Here is a 16,447-nt window from a genome sequence, read left to right on the forward strand (position 1 = left end):
ATGTTGGACCAAACAGGCTCCAGGAGAGACCCCTGGGGCACTCCGCTTGATACCGGCTACAAAATAAATGCATTTAAAAAATCCTTCAGTCCTTACAAAGGCAAAAATTAGAAAAGAAAAAAGGAATTTTGCCTGATTGTAGTCCAGTACTAGGAAGTCTAGCATTTAAAATTTTAAAAGCATTTTCTTTGAAATCCAGAAATTTGCTAATCAAATAAAAAGGCCTCAGGGAATAGAACCCAGCTTTACAAAGCTTGGAACAACTGATAGTCCCACGGTGCCACCAGGAGGCCAAGCAATAGTACACCCAGAGAGCAGTATGCAGAGTAGGCACTACAGGATGTACAGCCCAAGAGATTCAGAGTGACAATACCCTGTGGCCCTCTGAGTGGCCCAGCTCCTGCCCGGCAGCTACCGCCAATGGTGGTCAGACCTGAGCCCAGATGTAACCGCTAGGCCACACCACCTACTCCCCAGTCCCTTATGCCACTGAAATGTACGATAGAGTATCTGAACATGGTGGAGTTTGTACTATGGGGCGGGAGAGTTGTGTGTTTTGTTTTTTAGAGATGATGGAATTTTATATGACAAAGGTGTGACTCCTGTCCGCATTTTTTAAAAGTCACATTCAAGGACAAAGATAAATATCAACTGAGATTTACAGAGAAAGGCCTTAGGACTTGATCTTCTTATATTCAGAATGAACACGCAGGATACTGAGTGGGCAAAGGGGCCACAATTCCTTTTTGTACACTCTGAGGTTACTTGGGGTTTTAACAACCCTGTTCTATCTCCCCTAATATAAACATCCAAATCAGGGTTCGACATCTCCCAGCAATGCTCCATTACTTTGTTTTCACCCAATAGGACACTGACAGAAATAGGTTTTCCTTATGAAACTGTCCTTGTATTCAGCTCTCTGGTGGACCTGCAGATTCCCTCTCCTGGCACTAGAAGTGACAGCAGCACAACCATGACTGGCTGCAGACTCTGTACATTGAAATTTGGCCATCGAGGGTAGATGGGGTAAGATCAGAAAGACAAAATGCTGAACTCCTGCAGCCCTTATTCCTGTGACCGTCCAATCATTGTTTTACATGGTTACTTGCTGTATATTTGTCCATGCTCCATACTCCCCTGCATCATATGAGTGAGAATAAAAGGTGGAAACAGCCCTCATCTGGGAAAAGGATCAGACTCTGAGCTTCTGTGGCTGTTGGTCTGACCTACTAGCACGTTGCAAAAAGATGCCAAATATTTAGCGGCTGACAATTGAACATTTGCCAGTTATTTTTCTAATTGGTTATTTTTCCTCTCAGAAGTTGGAACTTAGCACTCTTTAGTTAAGAACTACATAATGTTTTGGTGAAGGCTTAAGATGCACATGGCATTCAAGTGTCAGAGACCATGACGCAATGTTCAGTCATCGTCGGTGTATAATACAGTAAACCCGTGGGCTTCATTCTCTGTCATTCTGATTTAACAGCTTTTTACACCCACTTCATCCTTGCGTGAAACGACTTTAGGTGCTAAAGGACATCAGAGAAACAGACCCATCAAATCTTATCCAAGAATAACTAAGTACATAATAATTCTGGGTGAAATCCTGGTCCTAGCGAAGTCAGTCGCAATGTTCCCATTGACTTTAATGGGGCCAGCATTTAACCTCATGATGAACAGCACTCTAGTCTCAATTAAACCTTTTAATTTCAATGGTGTTTCCCATGGAGTAAAGTACTACTCAAAATGGGTAGCAGAACCTGACCTTACATCATTTAAATCTTTGGTTCTTTAGGACATATTCTTGTCATCAATATTATGACTTGTAATTAATTGTACTGGCTTTAATGATTGATTGTCTAACTGCAGTTTGGATAACAGCCATTTCATTTTTCACTAAAGATTAATGCCTAGTAGCAATTTTTTTCTTGCAATACCACTTACTTTTAAGCCCTCACTATGGTAGCTCTGGGAGATGCAATCAATGACTCCTTTGTATTTGTTTAAATAAACCCCATCAGCTTGAAGTCGACTTTTCACAACATCCATCGGAGTAGCAGTCCCCCAGGAAATTGCTCCTAGAAATAAGGAAAAGAGAATTCCTTCTGTATACTGCTGCGATGCAACCGTGCTGCGGTGATTATGACTGGAGATATGTGGGTAATAATATAATCTCTGCTAGTGCATGCCTATACACACCCTTCCTTAACCCCAGCCTGCTACCCCCACTAATTCACCACTCACCTAGTGCATCCAGTTGGTGGCACTTCCAGGAAGGATGAATACACTGGAATGATAGTGTAAAGTAGCATTTCTGGCATCAACACGGCATTTCTGGGGGTAATGTACCACATTTCTGGACAAACTGTTTGAGGAACTGGTTGTCAGTGTAACACAGGTAAAGAGCAAGGCAGGTAACCAATTACAGGCAGATCAGAAGTGCCCCTGTGTGTGGGGATACTGCTGCAGTGCCCAGGACTAAGACTTGAGAAAGTATCACTTAGTACAAATTTGTGAAAAAAGGCTCTTCCCCGCCCCCAACCCCAAAACTTCCCAGGCTCCACAATCTACAAAAATGTACCCAATTTCTAAACAATTTAGGTTGCTAATAGAAGCAATTTAAAATAACTGGAATCCTGGGTGTATATTGAGAAAGAGGGCATTGGGTTAAGAAGGTGGGTGTGGATGAGGTACTGATTTAATCACATGGGGATGGACTGAATCTGAATCCTGTTGATTACTCCACAATCGGATGGGATGTTTTTCCTGGTTGCAAAGGTCAGTGGGGCTTACATCACTTATGACTGAGGTCTTCCAGCTACTCAGGATCTTGCTCACATATAGAAAACCTAGCCCTCTATTTGCTCCCTTTTTGCCTCTGGAATGTGATGTTTCCATGCTGAGAGATGTAATGGTTTGAGAAAGTCTCATGCATATTAATTCAGTATTATAATGAAACCTGTGGTCTTTCATGCCAGTGACTGTGTGATTGGGTTGTATGGGGGAGATGGATGGAAGGAGTGTGCCTAGAGCTGTGCCAATGTCCTGACATACTAGAGAATTTGTTCAAATCAACCAGTGCTCTGTTTGTCTGCAAGTGAAACAGAGCCAGTGAGTTGTAATCATTACCAAGGCTAATAAGTAACTGTCTTCATTTGGGATCCAGAGATTTAGGAATTATAAATAAACCATTAGCTCGTTTAAGGGCAATTTTGTATATCTAAACGTATATGTAAAAGTCGTACTGGCCAGTATAAACAGAGAAAGCAGGCTTCAGCCTCCAGCACTGAGACAAGATTAACAATGACTCCCTGAGTTTTGCGGCTTCTCCTGCTGTGGATGCATGTTTATCCTTATGAGGTACATACAGGGTAACATACTTCCTTCCAGGCTTATGGGCCATTCAAAAAGCTGAAAGGCAAGAGTGAATTGCAGTCCACTGACGCTGATACTAATTACACAGGCTTAGGGCCTGATGCAAAGCCCATTGACATCTGTGGGAGTCTTTCCAATTATTTCAGTGGGCTTTGGATCAGGCCTTTAGTGAGAAGAAAATAAAAACCTGAGGCTCTAATCTTGCAAGTAGTTATATAGGTGCTTAACTTTACCCACATGAGCAGTCCCACTGCACACAGACTGGGGCCTGATGTGAAATCCTGGCCCCATTGAAGTCAAAGACAAAATTCCAGTTGACTAGAAAGGGGCACGATTATATCCTGAGTTCATAAGTCACTGCTTCAAAAGTACAACATTAAAGCCTGAATCTCCAGGGTAATTCCACTGACTTCAACAACACTAGGCCCGATTTACGGCGATGTAAATGAGAAGAAAATAAGGCCTTAAAACACTGACATTTTATGATTCAGATTGATTTTTGCAGAAAATTATCCAATATACAGGTACATATATTGTGCCTAATATACAAAGACTAAACACAATAAAGAAATCTTACCCTGCCAATAAAATTAATGCTTTGGCTGTTCTGCTTTTTACTGGTTTTGGGTATGGCAAGGATCTGACTAATACTTACTAGTACGACTTCTATAACGTTTCTGAAGTTTAGATTAAGCTTCATGTTAATTTGTTTCCCAACCTTGTGAAACAAAAATGACCTTACCTGCTATACCTCCTGCTATCCACACAGAAGAGGGACTAGGAGATACGCATCCCTCAGGAGTAATCCAGCCACAGAGAAATGTATAAGGGATGAAGTATAGGCAATACCCAGGAACATCCCTCAGAAGCATTGCGCCGGCACCTCGGTATATTCCTGCTAAGCCCTCCTGCCGAAGGATTGAACTAACACAGTGAATTGGGCCTCTGTATGCGGGAAACCCAGTTGCCCTGTGCCTTAAGTTTATGTTTGCTGCAAAAACAGATACAAATCATTTTAACAACTGCACATACTTTGGGCATTCTCACATTTTAGTTTGTTTAACTTCCCTTATGTAGTTGCTCCTTTTAAAATTAATCCATTGAAGTCTTTTTCTCTTTATTATTTAAGTGAAACGTGAAAACAATCAGTGGGTAAAATTTTCAAAAGTGCCTAAGTGACTTAGGAACCTAAGTCTTGTGTTCAAAAGAGACTTAGGTATTCAGGGACAGATTTCAAATGTATTTAGACACCTAAAGATGCAGACAGGCATCTAGTAGGATTTTCAAAAATGCCTAAGCACGTTAGGTACCTATGTACCATTGACTTCAACCCCACTTTGCACCTGCTGACAAGTTTAGGCATCTAAATCTGGCTGTGAGACATAGGCAATTTTGACACCAAAGTGACTTTGGCATTTTTGAAAACGTTACCCAAATTTTTTAAATTAAAGCGAATATGTAAACTTCTTGTATTTTATATAGTATTGCTAATTAAATACCAAAAGCCCCCTTAATATTTTAATAACAGGACAGTTATTAAAGAAGCTGACAAAAGCCAGGAACTCCTAAGATGCAGAGTGCTTTGCCCTCATTTGTTTGTGTGTTTTTCATTAAGAATTCTTTCCCCAAAATCAGAAATCTGTTCTGTATTGGAGGTCAGCAATATAAATCTCACTGAATCTCTACCCAAAGAAATGGGCTCATTATTATGCTGGCCTAGGCTAACTTGTGCCTGCCTGTGGATATCCTGCCTTGGGTGTCATTTCCACCTGGTAAAAAAATGTATTCCCTTTGAAGTTTATTGCTACAGTTACCCCGGCAACTATTTTTCAAATATATTTTTAATGTCACCATTCATTCCACTTGTATGTAATGAACAGAGATTGTCAGGATACCAGATCTCTCTTGTGTGCAAACCTTTTGTGGATAAACACTAGAAATAAATTCTATAGGCAGTGATATAAAGTTACAGATGATAGATGCATCTCTCTGGTACATATACGTCAAATACTGGTATTCTAATAGAATGTTTATCATTCCCCCTAAGCTCTTCACCGTAGCTCTCTTTGGTAAGTATATGTATTTCCGTGAGATTCAGTGGAACCTCAGAGTTACAAACACCTGAGGAATGGAGGTTGTTCCTAACTTTGAACAAAACGTTATGGCCGCTCTTTCAAAAGTTTACAACTGAACGTCGACTTAATATAGCTCTGAAACTTTACAATGCGGAAGAAAAATGCTGCTTTTAACCATCTTAATTTAAATGAAACAAGCACAGAAACAGTTTCCTTACCTTACAAGTCTTGTTTTTAAACTTTCCCTTAATTTTTTTAGTAGTTTACATTTGACACAGGACTGTACTGTGCATTTTTATTTTTACTTTTTTGGTCTCTGCTGCTGCCTGTTTGCGTAATTCCGGGTCCAAATGAAGTGTGCACTTGACTAGTCAGTTTATAACTCTGGTGTTCATAACTCTGATATTCTACTGTATAAATACAGATATACTATCTCTCTCTCTCTCTGTCACACATCCTAATGAAATATATATACCAGTACATAGCAAAGAGAGAGACTGTGAAAAACTTATATTAAAGGAGTACTAGCAGCTAACAATAAAAATCTTAGTAGGACACTAATATTTGGCCTTTGAGTTCAGAACTCACTACTTACAATCAAAATCATTGTCAGACATGACAGCTTTCCAGGAGCTCAAGCTACACTTTTATTTTCTGTCTCAGCTGCCAGCATTAATGATGATTCCAAATAGCTTTTCATTGCAATAAATATATTAGGCCAAATTCTGATCTCTGATACACTGGTGTAATTGAACAACAGAGTCATTGATGTCATTGTAGTTACTCCAGATATACACTGGGGTCAGAGAGATCAGACTTTGGACATTCAACATGAGAGATTAGCTGAATCAATCTTCTAGTACATCTGAACCTGAATGTTTGCAAAGAAAAGTTGTGTCTATGTTGTTAGAGTCAGGAAACAATACATTGCTGGTTGTGGGCTTTTTTTCAAGTGTTCCTACAAGCTCAGCAAGAAGCAAAACTATTGCCTATTCTTCACATGTCTATTTGGGACCTTTTTCTTTGCATTTTATACAGTATGTCAGTCGTGGTCTGTCTCTCAGCCCATTACCAGTGGCCTTTGGTCTGGAGCAAAATTCAACAAGTTGAAAGAGAGAAAGATCACAAGAGAGTGAATTAAAAGACAATATTTTGGGTGCTGTTCCTATAAGAGGTTCTAGAAAATCCATTAAAAAATCCATTTTTAGAATGCCATGTTATTGCTGATTAACCCAGCTCACACTGGGGAACTAAACAAAAGAAGCCCATCTTCTAAAGAGCATTGTTTGTTACTACTGACTCAATCAGGCAGCTGACTGAAGTGACACAGCTGAACACCTGCCTCGAGTTAAAAACAGACAATCACAGGAATACAAAACAGAAAAGACCTGTGGTCTCACCCTGCCCACCTCCTGCTCGTCAGCAGTATGCCATAAAGCACATTTTCTATTAGTATTTTGTCCAAGCTAGTATTAAATGTCCCAAATGAATGGCCTTTAACCATCTCCTGTTGAAGTGGTTGAAACGATGGCAGCGCTATGTTCCAGAAAAAGTTATTTAAATCTCATTGTTTCATATGGGAGAGAATTCCACCACCTAGTGCATCTTGCTGTCAGGACGCTTTGCCTGATACCAGCTCAACTTTTCCCCTTCTGAATTTCATCTCATGAAGACTAGGAATGGTCTTAAGTGCCATGCTCTACATTGCTTAGTGTTTATACCCTTAGACATTTATAGGCGTAACAAATCCCTCCTTATTTAAGTAGCTCTTCTCTGAACTGCTTCTTGCTTGTCAAAATCACCTTGCAATGCCCAGAAAGCAATGCAATGAAGCTATACTGATTTACACCGGCAGGGGAGCGGGCTCAAGAGTTTAGGTGCAATTGTTCCAGATCCAGAGGGAGGAGGGGTCCTTTTGGCTGGCACTAGGACTTTCAGAGTCTGAATTCAGCGCTAACCAAATTTAACTTCAGGAAGCTGCTTAAAGAGGGTTCTGGTCTTAGAATTAAAGTAATGTTTCAGTGATTCCATATACCCAAAGGCATAAAGCCATTTTGACCAACAGTTACCTTCATATGAGAACCTGAAGCCTGAAATCAGATTCCTGATGTGAATTCAAACTTGCCCTTTAGAACACCTAGTTCACTAAGATAGCCCATTGGTCATTTGCCTCAGCTGCTTGCTTGAGCAAACATATCCCTATACCGTACAGTTCCACCATATCTTTGAGAGATGACTAACCTAATCTCAAAAACAACCGTGGGCCTGAAACCCAACATTTCCACATTGTTGACCTTACCAGGAAAAACATCAGACTCCATTTCTTAGCTTTTCATGCCTCAACCACATAGATAATATCACCTAGGCTAGTCAGGGGCATTTGCCATTATACTGTCATTTATAGCAAAGCATAATGTGATTAGTATAATCCACGACCATGGCTTTGATGTTAATTAATAGTTAGACTGTAAATATTTTAAGTACCACAGATAGCCGGAGTCATTGCTGGGCTCATGAAAATAATATTCAGTTTTCAAAAGCACCTCTATCTTTTCTCCTTTTTATCATCATTTGTATTTTGGTAATGCCGAGGCACCCTCATCATGGACCAGCACCCCATTGTGCCATGTGCTGTACAAATACAGAACAACAAAACAGTCCCTGACCCAGACCGCTTATTTTTGGTGCTCAAAAAGTTGCAGGACTTACAGTAGCTGAGTCTTGTACCTTTGCAGGTTTGCCCACCCTGCTGACAAAACGCCACCTCCCTAACACGGCAACCTCCTGGACATGGCAATAGGTTTCCTTTTATATAGAACGCTTGTGTCAGATGGAAAGTACCCACGTGATATCTTCCCCTAGTTATTCGCAGGTTAAAGGGCATGGCATTTTCTCTACTCCTCAATCACAGCCTCCTCTCTGGCCCATTCCTCTGCAGTTTGCTAGAGCAAGGGTGGTTACAGAAAAACACCATTGCTTTTTTGTTTGTTTTTTGTTACAAGGATTGAGTACTTATTTATTTGTCCTAACTCATCTGTCCAGAACTCTCAGACCCCTCCCCACAGCCCTTAGTCATTGACTTTGAAACCTTTATTTACTTGGACTGGGAAAAACAAGTAAAGAAAAAAGGAACAAACTGTTTCTATGTTTTTTATATATTTCTCTCCGCCTCTGCTCTCCCTCCTTCTCCTCTGTCACTCACACAATTTGGGGTCAAGGTGTAGGGCTCTCTTTTCGGGTATTCAGACCATGCACATTTTGATGAGAAACAGTTAACTCTTCGCTAACCAGGAGCATCTTTTAAACCTCTTTAGCCCCAGTTAAACATGTATCCTGTTAGAAAACACTTTGCTCCTTTATCTGGGGACGCAAAGTACAGCAAATGTTTTGCTCCTGGGCGCCTGCTCTATACACTACTGGAATATGCTCAAAATTATGATCTAACAAAAACCACAATTCTGCTCCCCTTCCAATACCAGCTACCCTCCAAATATGGAAGTAAGTCTTCAAAGAGACTTAGTCACTGCTTCTTACTGTGTATCAACAACCCTTATAATTAAGCTCCCCAAGTTTCTATCACAGTTTTGCCAGCATAAATAGAAACAACTCAAGAAAATAACCCTAGAAAATAACTCAAGTGTCCTTTGTATTTGCCTTCCCAAATCTCAGCAATCCTGTATTTGCAATGCCTCACATGCCAACTGGAACCATCCTGGAAATAGGCAGAATCTGGTCCAAGATTTTTAGAAATGAGCCAAGTTGTCATGGCTTTTATACCCAGTTATCTGTTGTCTCATCATTTCTGATATCTTCGTAATATTGCAGCAATGACAGATCTCAGCACCTCTGTGCTCTAAGGTATTAACTGGATTAGACATATGGTCTCACCATTCTTAAAGCATGCCTTCCCTCTCTGTGATGCATAAGGGTTTGGAATATAGCTTTTTCAGAACAGTAATGTAAAAATAATACAATGAAAGAGTCAAAAAACACCCACACAATGGGACTTGCACAGTCAGTGGCACTATGATTCCTAAGGACCCAAGGCCGAATTAATAGAGCTATTACAATTCCTACAGTGAGAATGGTACACCAAGAGCAGCAATTGTATTATCCTGGTATAGAACAATGAATTCTGGGAAGTAGGTAGCTGTTTTTCAAAGTTAAATCATTTTGGCAGTACTGCAGTCAATGGAAAGCCTCCAATGGACTGCCGATCAAGCCCTTAAGCAGTGTATTTCTATTGTGATTTTATTTCTCATAAAAAACATCATCAAGACATTCCCCTTTAACCTAAAAAATCTTCATTCAGTTTTACCTGCAGCTGCCTGCAGTGATGAAAGCTTCTGACCGTTGAAGGAATGAAAAAAGAGGTGGGAATCATATTTATAAATCATGTATAACCATAAATGCTTAAGCCTGTGGCAGGTTGCACATGGCAGCTTTTCAGGACCAGGCACATCATTATCACTGCTTTTGGTTTTAAGAACCAAAAAAGTTTCTATGTGTAAAGAGCTGAGGGGAGTGCCTGGGACTTTGTTCCATATTGGGGAGGGATGCCAGGCAAAACTGTGCTGTGTGGCTGTACTCCACTGATGGGCAAGTGGGAGAATTTGCTTTTTCACCAGATGGAGAAGTCTGTTTACAGATAAGCTCAGCCGCAATATTTTATGTTTGTGATGATCAACTGGCACAAGGTTTTGCTTTTGAAAACTTTGTGTAATGTTATATTTTGTAGAATACCATGAATGCCACGGGACTGAGTGAATAGTTTATGGGCAGAGGATTCAGATAGGTCCAAGGTTTCAAAGAGTGTCCTGCCTTGAAATAAGAACGGGTGAAGCCAAAGGAGTGGAAATAGTGCTAAAATTACTAACAACTACAATCTGAACAAGAAAAGATTCTAGGTTCATCAGTGCCTTAGGGCAGCAAGCAAAATTTAGTCTTGCCACCTCCCTCACACAGGAAAAACTGTGTCACTGATGTTCTTGGCAAGCGGGAGGATTCAGCAAATATGAGTTAATTTAGTTTTGATTCCCCATTGGACTTCTGTAAGAAAAGTTCTCTGACATGCACAGAAAAGTGGAACATCATTAAATTCAGTGGTGGTTAAAAATATTCCACTGGATAACAACCATAACCACTTTTTAAAAAAAGTATGTAAAACGGGGGGACTGCAAAAATCTTGTTAAGAACATAAGAATGGCCATACTGAGTCAGACCAAAGGTCCATCCAGCCCAGTATCCTGTCTACCAACAGTGGCCAATGCCAGGTGCCCCAGAGAGAGTGAACCTAACAGGTAATGATCAGTGATCTCCCTCCTGCCATCCATCGCCACCCTCTGACAAGGCTAGGGACACCATTCCTTACCCATCCTGGCTAATAGCCGTTAATGGACTTAACCTCCATGAATTTATGCAGTTCTCTTTTAAACCCTGTTATTGTCCTAGCCTTGACAGCCTCCTCGGGCAAGGAGTTCCATAGGTTGACTGTGTGCTGATTGAAGAACTACTTCCTTTTATTTGTTTTAAACCTGCTGCCCATTAATTTCATGTGGTGGCCCCTAGTTCTTATATTATGGGAACAAGTAAATAACTTTTCCTTATTCACTTGCTCCACACCACTCATGATTTTATATACCTCTATCATATCCCCCCTTAGTCTCCTCTTTTCCAAGCTGAAAAGTCCTAGCCTCTTTAGTCTCTCCTCATATGGGACCCATTCCAAACCCCTAATGATTTTAGTTGCCCTTTTTTTAACCTTTTCTAATGCCAGTGTATCTTTTTTGAGATGAGGGGACCACATCTGTAAACAGTATTCAAGATGTGGGCGCACCATGGATTTATATAAGGGCAAAAAGATATTCTCCATCTTATTCTCTATCCCTTTTTTAATGATTCCTAACATCTCGTTTGCTTTTTTGACTGCCGCTACAGACTGCATGGACGTCTTCAGAGAAGTATCCACGATGACTCCAAGTTCTTTCTCCATCATATTGTATGTATAGTTGGGGTTATTTTTTCCAATGTGCATTACTTTACATTTATCCACATGAAATTTCATTTGCCATTTTGTTGCCCAATCACTTAATTTTGTTGTAGCGGAGTTGGTCCCAGGATATTAGAGAGACAAGATGGGGGAGGTAATATCCATTCTCTCTCTCACCAACAGAAGTTGGTCTAATCAAAGATACTCCCTCACCCTCCTTGTCTCTCACAGATCTTGTTGGTGGTTGTGAGGGATTGTACTTAACTTCTGCAGGAATCTCACTCAGGAAAACTGGTTTGATTGGAAGTGTGTTGTACTCATTTTAAAATGCTCAGTGGTAGGACAATAGCACAATTTGCTACAGATGTGGATGTTCTGAGGCTCAGTCCTTCCACTGTAGGGTGGGTGTAACACCCATTGGGGCCAACAGACAGGAAATTCAGGCCCCCAGCATTGAACTGAGATGTCAAACCCTAAACCATGCATCTATTTTGTCTTCAGGAAAGCTGCTTTCCTACCGTCTCAGGCTGGAGTAAGTTTTCCTGAGAGAGGTGGGGTGGTGAAAAGGCACAAAGGACAAACTAAATTTGTTAAAAATGCAAAGTTAGTTCTTGCCCAAACTTCTAATGTAAAGGGGGTTTCTGTGGAGATAATTCACTAGGACTTTATTTTTAACAGTCAGATGCGATACCTCCCAATTTCATGTATTTGTCTCCTTTACAGACGGTGCGTGTCATCTTTATGAGTGCTCACCTTTGCGCCGACACTGCTCCTATTAACGACAATTTATCAGGGACTTCAACGGGAGCAGAGTTAGGCCAACAATGAGCACTTCCAAAAATCCCACCTTGAACTGCATTAAATGTGAACTAAATAACTGAGTGGGTGGCATGCTCTGGAGATACTTTGTATTGACCTAGCATGCAACACTTACCTAGTGACAGAACTGAATTAGAGATTTTTTTTACCCTGAGCGTTCTGTTTTCCTGTAGCCTAGATTCTAAATAACGTGCTTGAAAATGGAGAATTTTTTTAATCCACTTGATAAGCATAGTTGCTCTTCTTAACATTAATGGGAGTTATATGAACACAAAGGGTTTGAATATTCTATTGCTTTCTGCCCCCATAACTCCTATGGACATCAGAGGCAGTTTTAACGAAGGAACAAAGGATGAAAATGCCCATAAACTAGACTCCATCAATGTGTTCTTGTGTAGCAAATCTATAGGAAAAAAAAATCACTCTCAACAGTGTGGATCTTAATGATAAATGGTGAGAGGATACTACCATGAGCCAAATACTATAGTCCATCATCAGTGCTTATTCAGGGAAAATTGCAATTGAAGCTTGAGTAAAGACTGCAGGATTGGCTCACATTGTTCCACCTCCTGTTGGGTCACTTGTTCCACAAACAAACAAAAAATCAGACTATTACTGAAAAGAAAGTTTACCCTGTGTCTCAGGTGACTGTGCCTTTAATGCACTGTCTAATCCGTGGCTGATCACCTCTCCTTCAATGCCTGGCTGGTGCAACTGCTGCAAATTAAAATCTTTCTGGATTCATTGCAGTTTATGACAGGTTTCAGAGTAGCAGCCGGGTTAGTCTGTATTCGCAAAAAGAAAAGGAGTACTACTGGCACCTTAGAGACTAACCAATTTATTTGAGAATAAGCTTTCGTGAGCTACAGCTCACTTTAGTACTCCTTTTCTTATTGCAGTTTATGAGCATCTTATGGCATACAATTTAATTTAGGGACCATGGACCTGATTCTCTGTTGCCTTGCATCTGGCATAGTCATTTACATTGGTGCAAAGTGGTTGTAGAACATATCCATTGGTGTAAGGGCCTGATCCAGAGGCCACTGAAGTCAATGGGAGTCTTTTTACTGGTTCCAATGGCCTTTTGATCAGGCTCTGGGGGACTGGAGAATTCTAATTGGTAGAGTGTTTGCATTAGTGTCAATAAGCGCCATGGATGCAAAACAGTGGTGAATCCAGCCTTGAATCACAGATTCAATTAATCTGAATAAGGAGAAAAGACTGAAAAACAACCTTCTTACCTTTAATAAATGGCTGTGTCTGCATCTGTAGTCTTATCTTTATTAGGTCCACAGGACCACCAATTCCTACTGAGACAACCCCTGCTACCATGCTGGCAACAATCAAGTCTGAGAGTGCCGGGGCATGGTTAGAATCTCCATAGCGCTGCTGGCTAATAAACCTTTGAGTATTGCTGAAGACACCAAATGTCACCGAGCTGTAGACAGCAATGCTGGCCAATGGGAATGACATCCCTTTAAAGAATCCGACAACCTAACAGTGAAATAAAGCAAGAGTTAAAGGAGATGTATCAATTTGATTATTTTTCCTAGTTTGTCACACTTCACAGTAAACCTTAGAATTCCACAGTCCCTGTGTGACACATGACCAGAAAGTATCCTGCAGGCTAAATAACCGAAATTCAACCCTTAAAGACATATGGGTAGATATGTTTATGTTTTTGTGTTTTTACATATATATTGGTAGAGGTCAATAATGTAATCAAATAGTCACTGTCTATGCTGTATTCTTTGGTCCCTCTTTGGTGAGGGAACTTGTCAAAGGCTTTCTGGAAATCTAAGTACACTATGTCCACTGGATCCCCCTTGTCCACCTGTCTGTTGACTCCTTCAAAGAACTCTAATAGATTAGTAAGATTGGTAGAGCTTTTTTTATATGATGAATATGATTTTCATTAATCCTCATCATTTTTGACTTGGGTGTTTAGTTGGAAGCCTGAGGCTGGGTTACTTTAAGGTAACTGTGTTGTTGACTTCTGAGTAACCAGTGAGGTACATTAGAAGCTTTTTTGTGCTGGCTTGGTAAATCTAAGTATTGGAATATCCACCAGTTTTGGGGATTGTCTGCCCCATTCTTTGCATTTCACTCTAACTGAGTGACCTCAGCTGGCACCCCTGGGATTCTGGTCACGTCCTGCTATACTTGACTTTGCATATCTCCACTTCAATTCAGTTTCCCAGGAATTATAAATCTGCTTTTATACGGGGTAGGAAATTGATCTCTGAATACTTCTCTTGTCATTTTTTTAACCTATGTTTTCTTTGATCCCTTCATAGAGCTAATTGGATGTGAAATGTAATGCTCTAAGTAAATTCTCAACAATTCTTTAACTAATGTCATGTCAGGCTAGCTAGCTAGCTAGCTAAAACCCAAGATGGATGTCAGACTGAAAATGCGACAACTGAATAGCAGATGTTTCTTGGAGCAGAGCAGTTACACTTAGAAAATGGAAGTGAATTTAGGACACTAAGAAATTACTGTCAGTGCTTTTCACAGATTATACAGCATAAGGGAATATTCTTAATATAGCAAATCTGGAGACATAGGAAAATACTGTCAATATTTAGGGCCAAATTCTCTTCTGGTATCACTCCATTGGAGTCAATGGACGGATACCAGCAGAAAATTGTGCCTGTAAAACTTCAAGGAAGAGGTACTGGAGCTTGCAATATGGTGAACAGGGGAAGCTGAACCAGGCACAAGAAAAGAGACAGTCACGAGTAATGATATGTTAACTATGCTGTACATATAAAGCAGATGGTGGTGCACTATCAGTTCAGCATTATTAACCTTTCATGAGGTTGCCCCCTTCCCCCATGCATTGTTTGTCAAATTACACAGGTGGAAAACTTGCCCATTTTACCTAAGCCAATCTTGCCACGCTATTCAGTCTTCACTAAGGCAAAACTCCCATTAAAGTGGATTAGACAGCACAGTGAAGGTACAGCAGTGTACTACCCAGGGTAACCTTGTTTCTAATAATCATTTGGCTTAATGTTTACTGGGAGTTTTGCCCGAGTAAAGAATGTAGGATCGGACCATCAGTGTCATAAGACCTAAATCTGTGTCATGGTTATGAGCCAGTTTCTGTACTGATTTACACCCAGGCCATTCCATTCACTTCCATGTTGTCACAGGGGGACTAAGTCAACACAGAACTTGGCCCCAAATTACCTTCAACGGGCCTGGCTGGCTGTTCTAACAATTCAGAATCTGAACAAGAGGGCAGGACACCTTAGGGCTTGTCTACAGGGTGCAGTATGGCACACCAGGGTGGTGTGAATTCTAATGCACACCAATGTGTTGCATACTCACTGGCCCACGTAGACCTGACTGGCGCAAACTGAAAGCTCACTATCGTGCATTAAACCTAGTATTGTTTGAAACGTGGACTAGGGAACTTTTAGTGTATGTCAGACAGGTCTGCATGAGCCAGTGAGCGTGCAACATGTTGGCATGCATTAGAATTCATGCCTCCCCGGTGCGCATTAGCTCCCCATGTAGACAAGCATTTGGTTTAGGAACAACTTTGGATTTCTCCGTAAGAGTAACAAGAAAGGAGATTAGTCTGCTCCCAGTGAAGTCCAGGGAAGCTCTGTGAGTGAGGTCAATAGGAGCAGGATTGGGCATAAAGTCCACTTCTGTACTTCCAAAGTTTAGGCTCTAGGTCGGACCTGTGTCGAAAGAGGTTGTTTGCCCTCCCACTCACAAGCAGGTTTATTCTGGGAAAAACAGTGTTCCGGAAATAGAAAGGAAATTGAAAGTCATACAAGCCTGTGTCCTGCCCACTCAAAGGGGCCAAAAATCCTTAGGCACTTCTTTGAGGAGGAGGAGTCTCTCTTGTAGGTCAGGGTTAGCTGGGGCAGAGGAGATGGATGGATGCTTGCAGCTCTTCACGTAAGGGTTTTGAATGCTATTGCACTGAATGCATACTGTTTTGTAATCACTTTTAATATCTTTTTCATTTTCTATTCTGGCATGTTATAGACAAACCAAGGTACTTACACTTTCATTTCTGTACACGGTAAGGATACAATTAAGTGTATTTCCATATCCTTGTCCAGCTTGTAAGCGAGTCTGCAAAATATATTGATGAAGTGTAATTGAAACAATGCATTTTCAAGTCAGTGAAAGCGCATGCTATGCAAACAATGCACATTTTGATTTG

The 16,447-nt window shown here is 40.7% G+C and overlaps 1 protein-coding gene across 4 annotated transcripts in view; it reads right to left on the reverse strand.

The window, feature by feature from the left end:
- Positions 1-16,447, reverse strand: part of SLC25A48 (solute carrier family 25 member 48) — a 48,842-nt gene that overhangs the window by 22,571 nt on the left and 9,824 nt on the right. For all 4 annotated transcript variants that reach the window (XR_012160526.1, XR_012160525.1, XR_012160524.1 and 1 more), the window contains 4 exons: positions 16,285-16,356; positions 13,500-13,752; positions 4,118-4,366; positions 1,945-2,078 (listed from right to left, as the gene is read on the reverse strand). Coding sequence is in view for 1 of the 4 variants with exons in the window: in XM_073358148.1 (XP_073214249.1) it covers positions 1,945-2,078; positions 4,118-4,366; positions 13,500-13,752; positions 16,285-16,356 (708 nt within the window). In the remaining 3 variants the exon portion in view is untranslated. The remainder of the gene's footprint in view (positions 1-1,944; positions 2,079-4,117; positions 4,367-13,499; positions 13,753-16,284; positions 16,357-16,447) is intronic.

Source organism: Lepidochelys kempii, chromosome 8 (assembly GCF_965140265.1).
Source record: "Lepidochelys kempii isolate rLepKem1 chromosome 8, rLepKem1.hap2, whole genome shotgun sequence".
Classification (NCBI taxonomy): Eukaryota; Metazoa; Chordata; order Testudines; family Cheloniidae; genus Lepidochelys; species Lepidochelys kempii.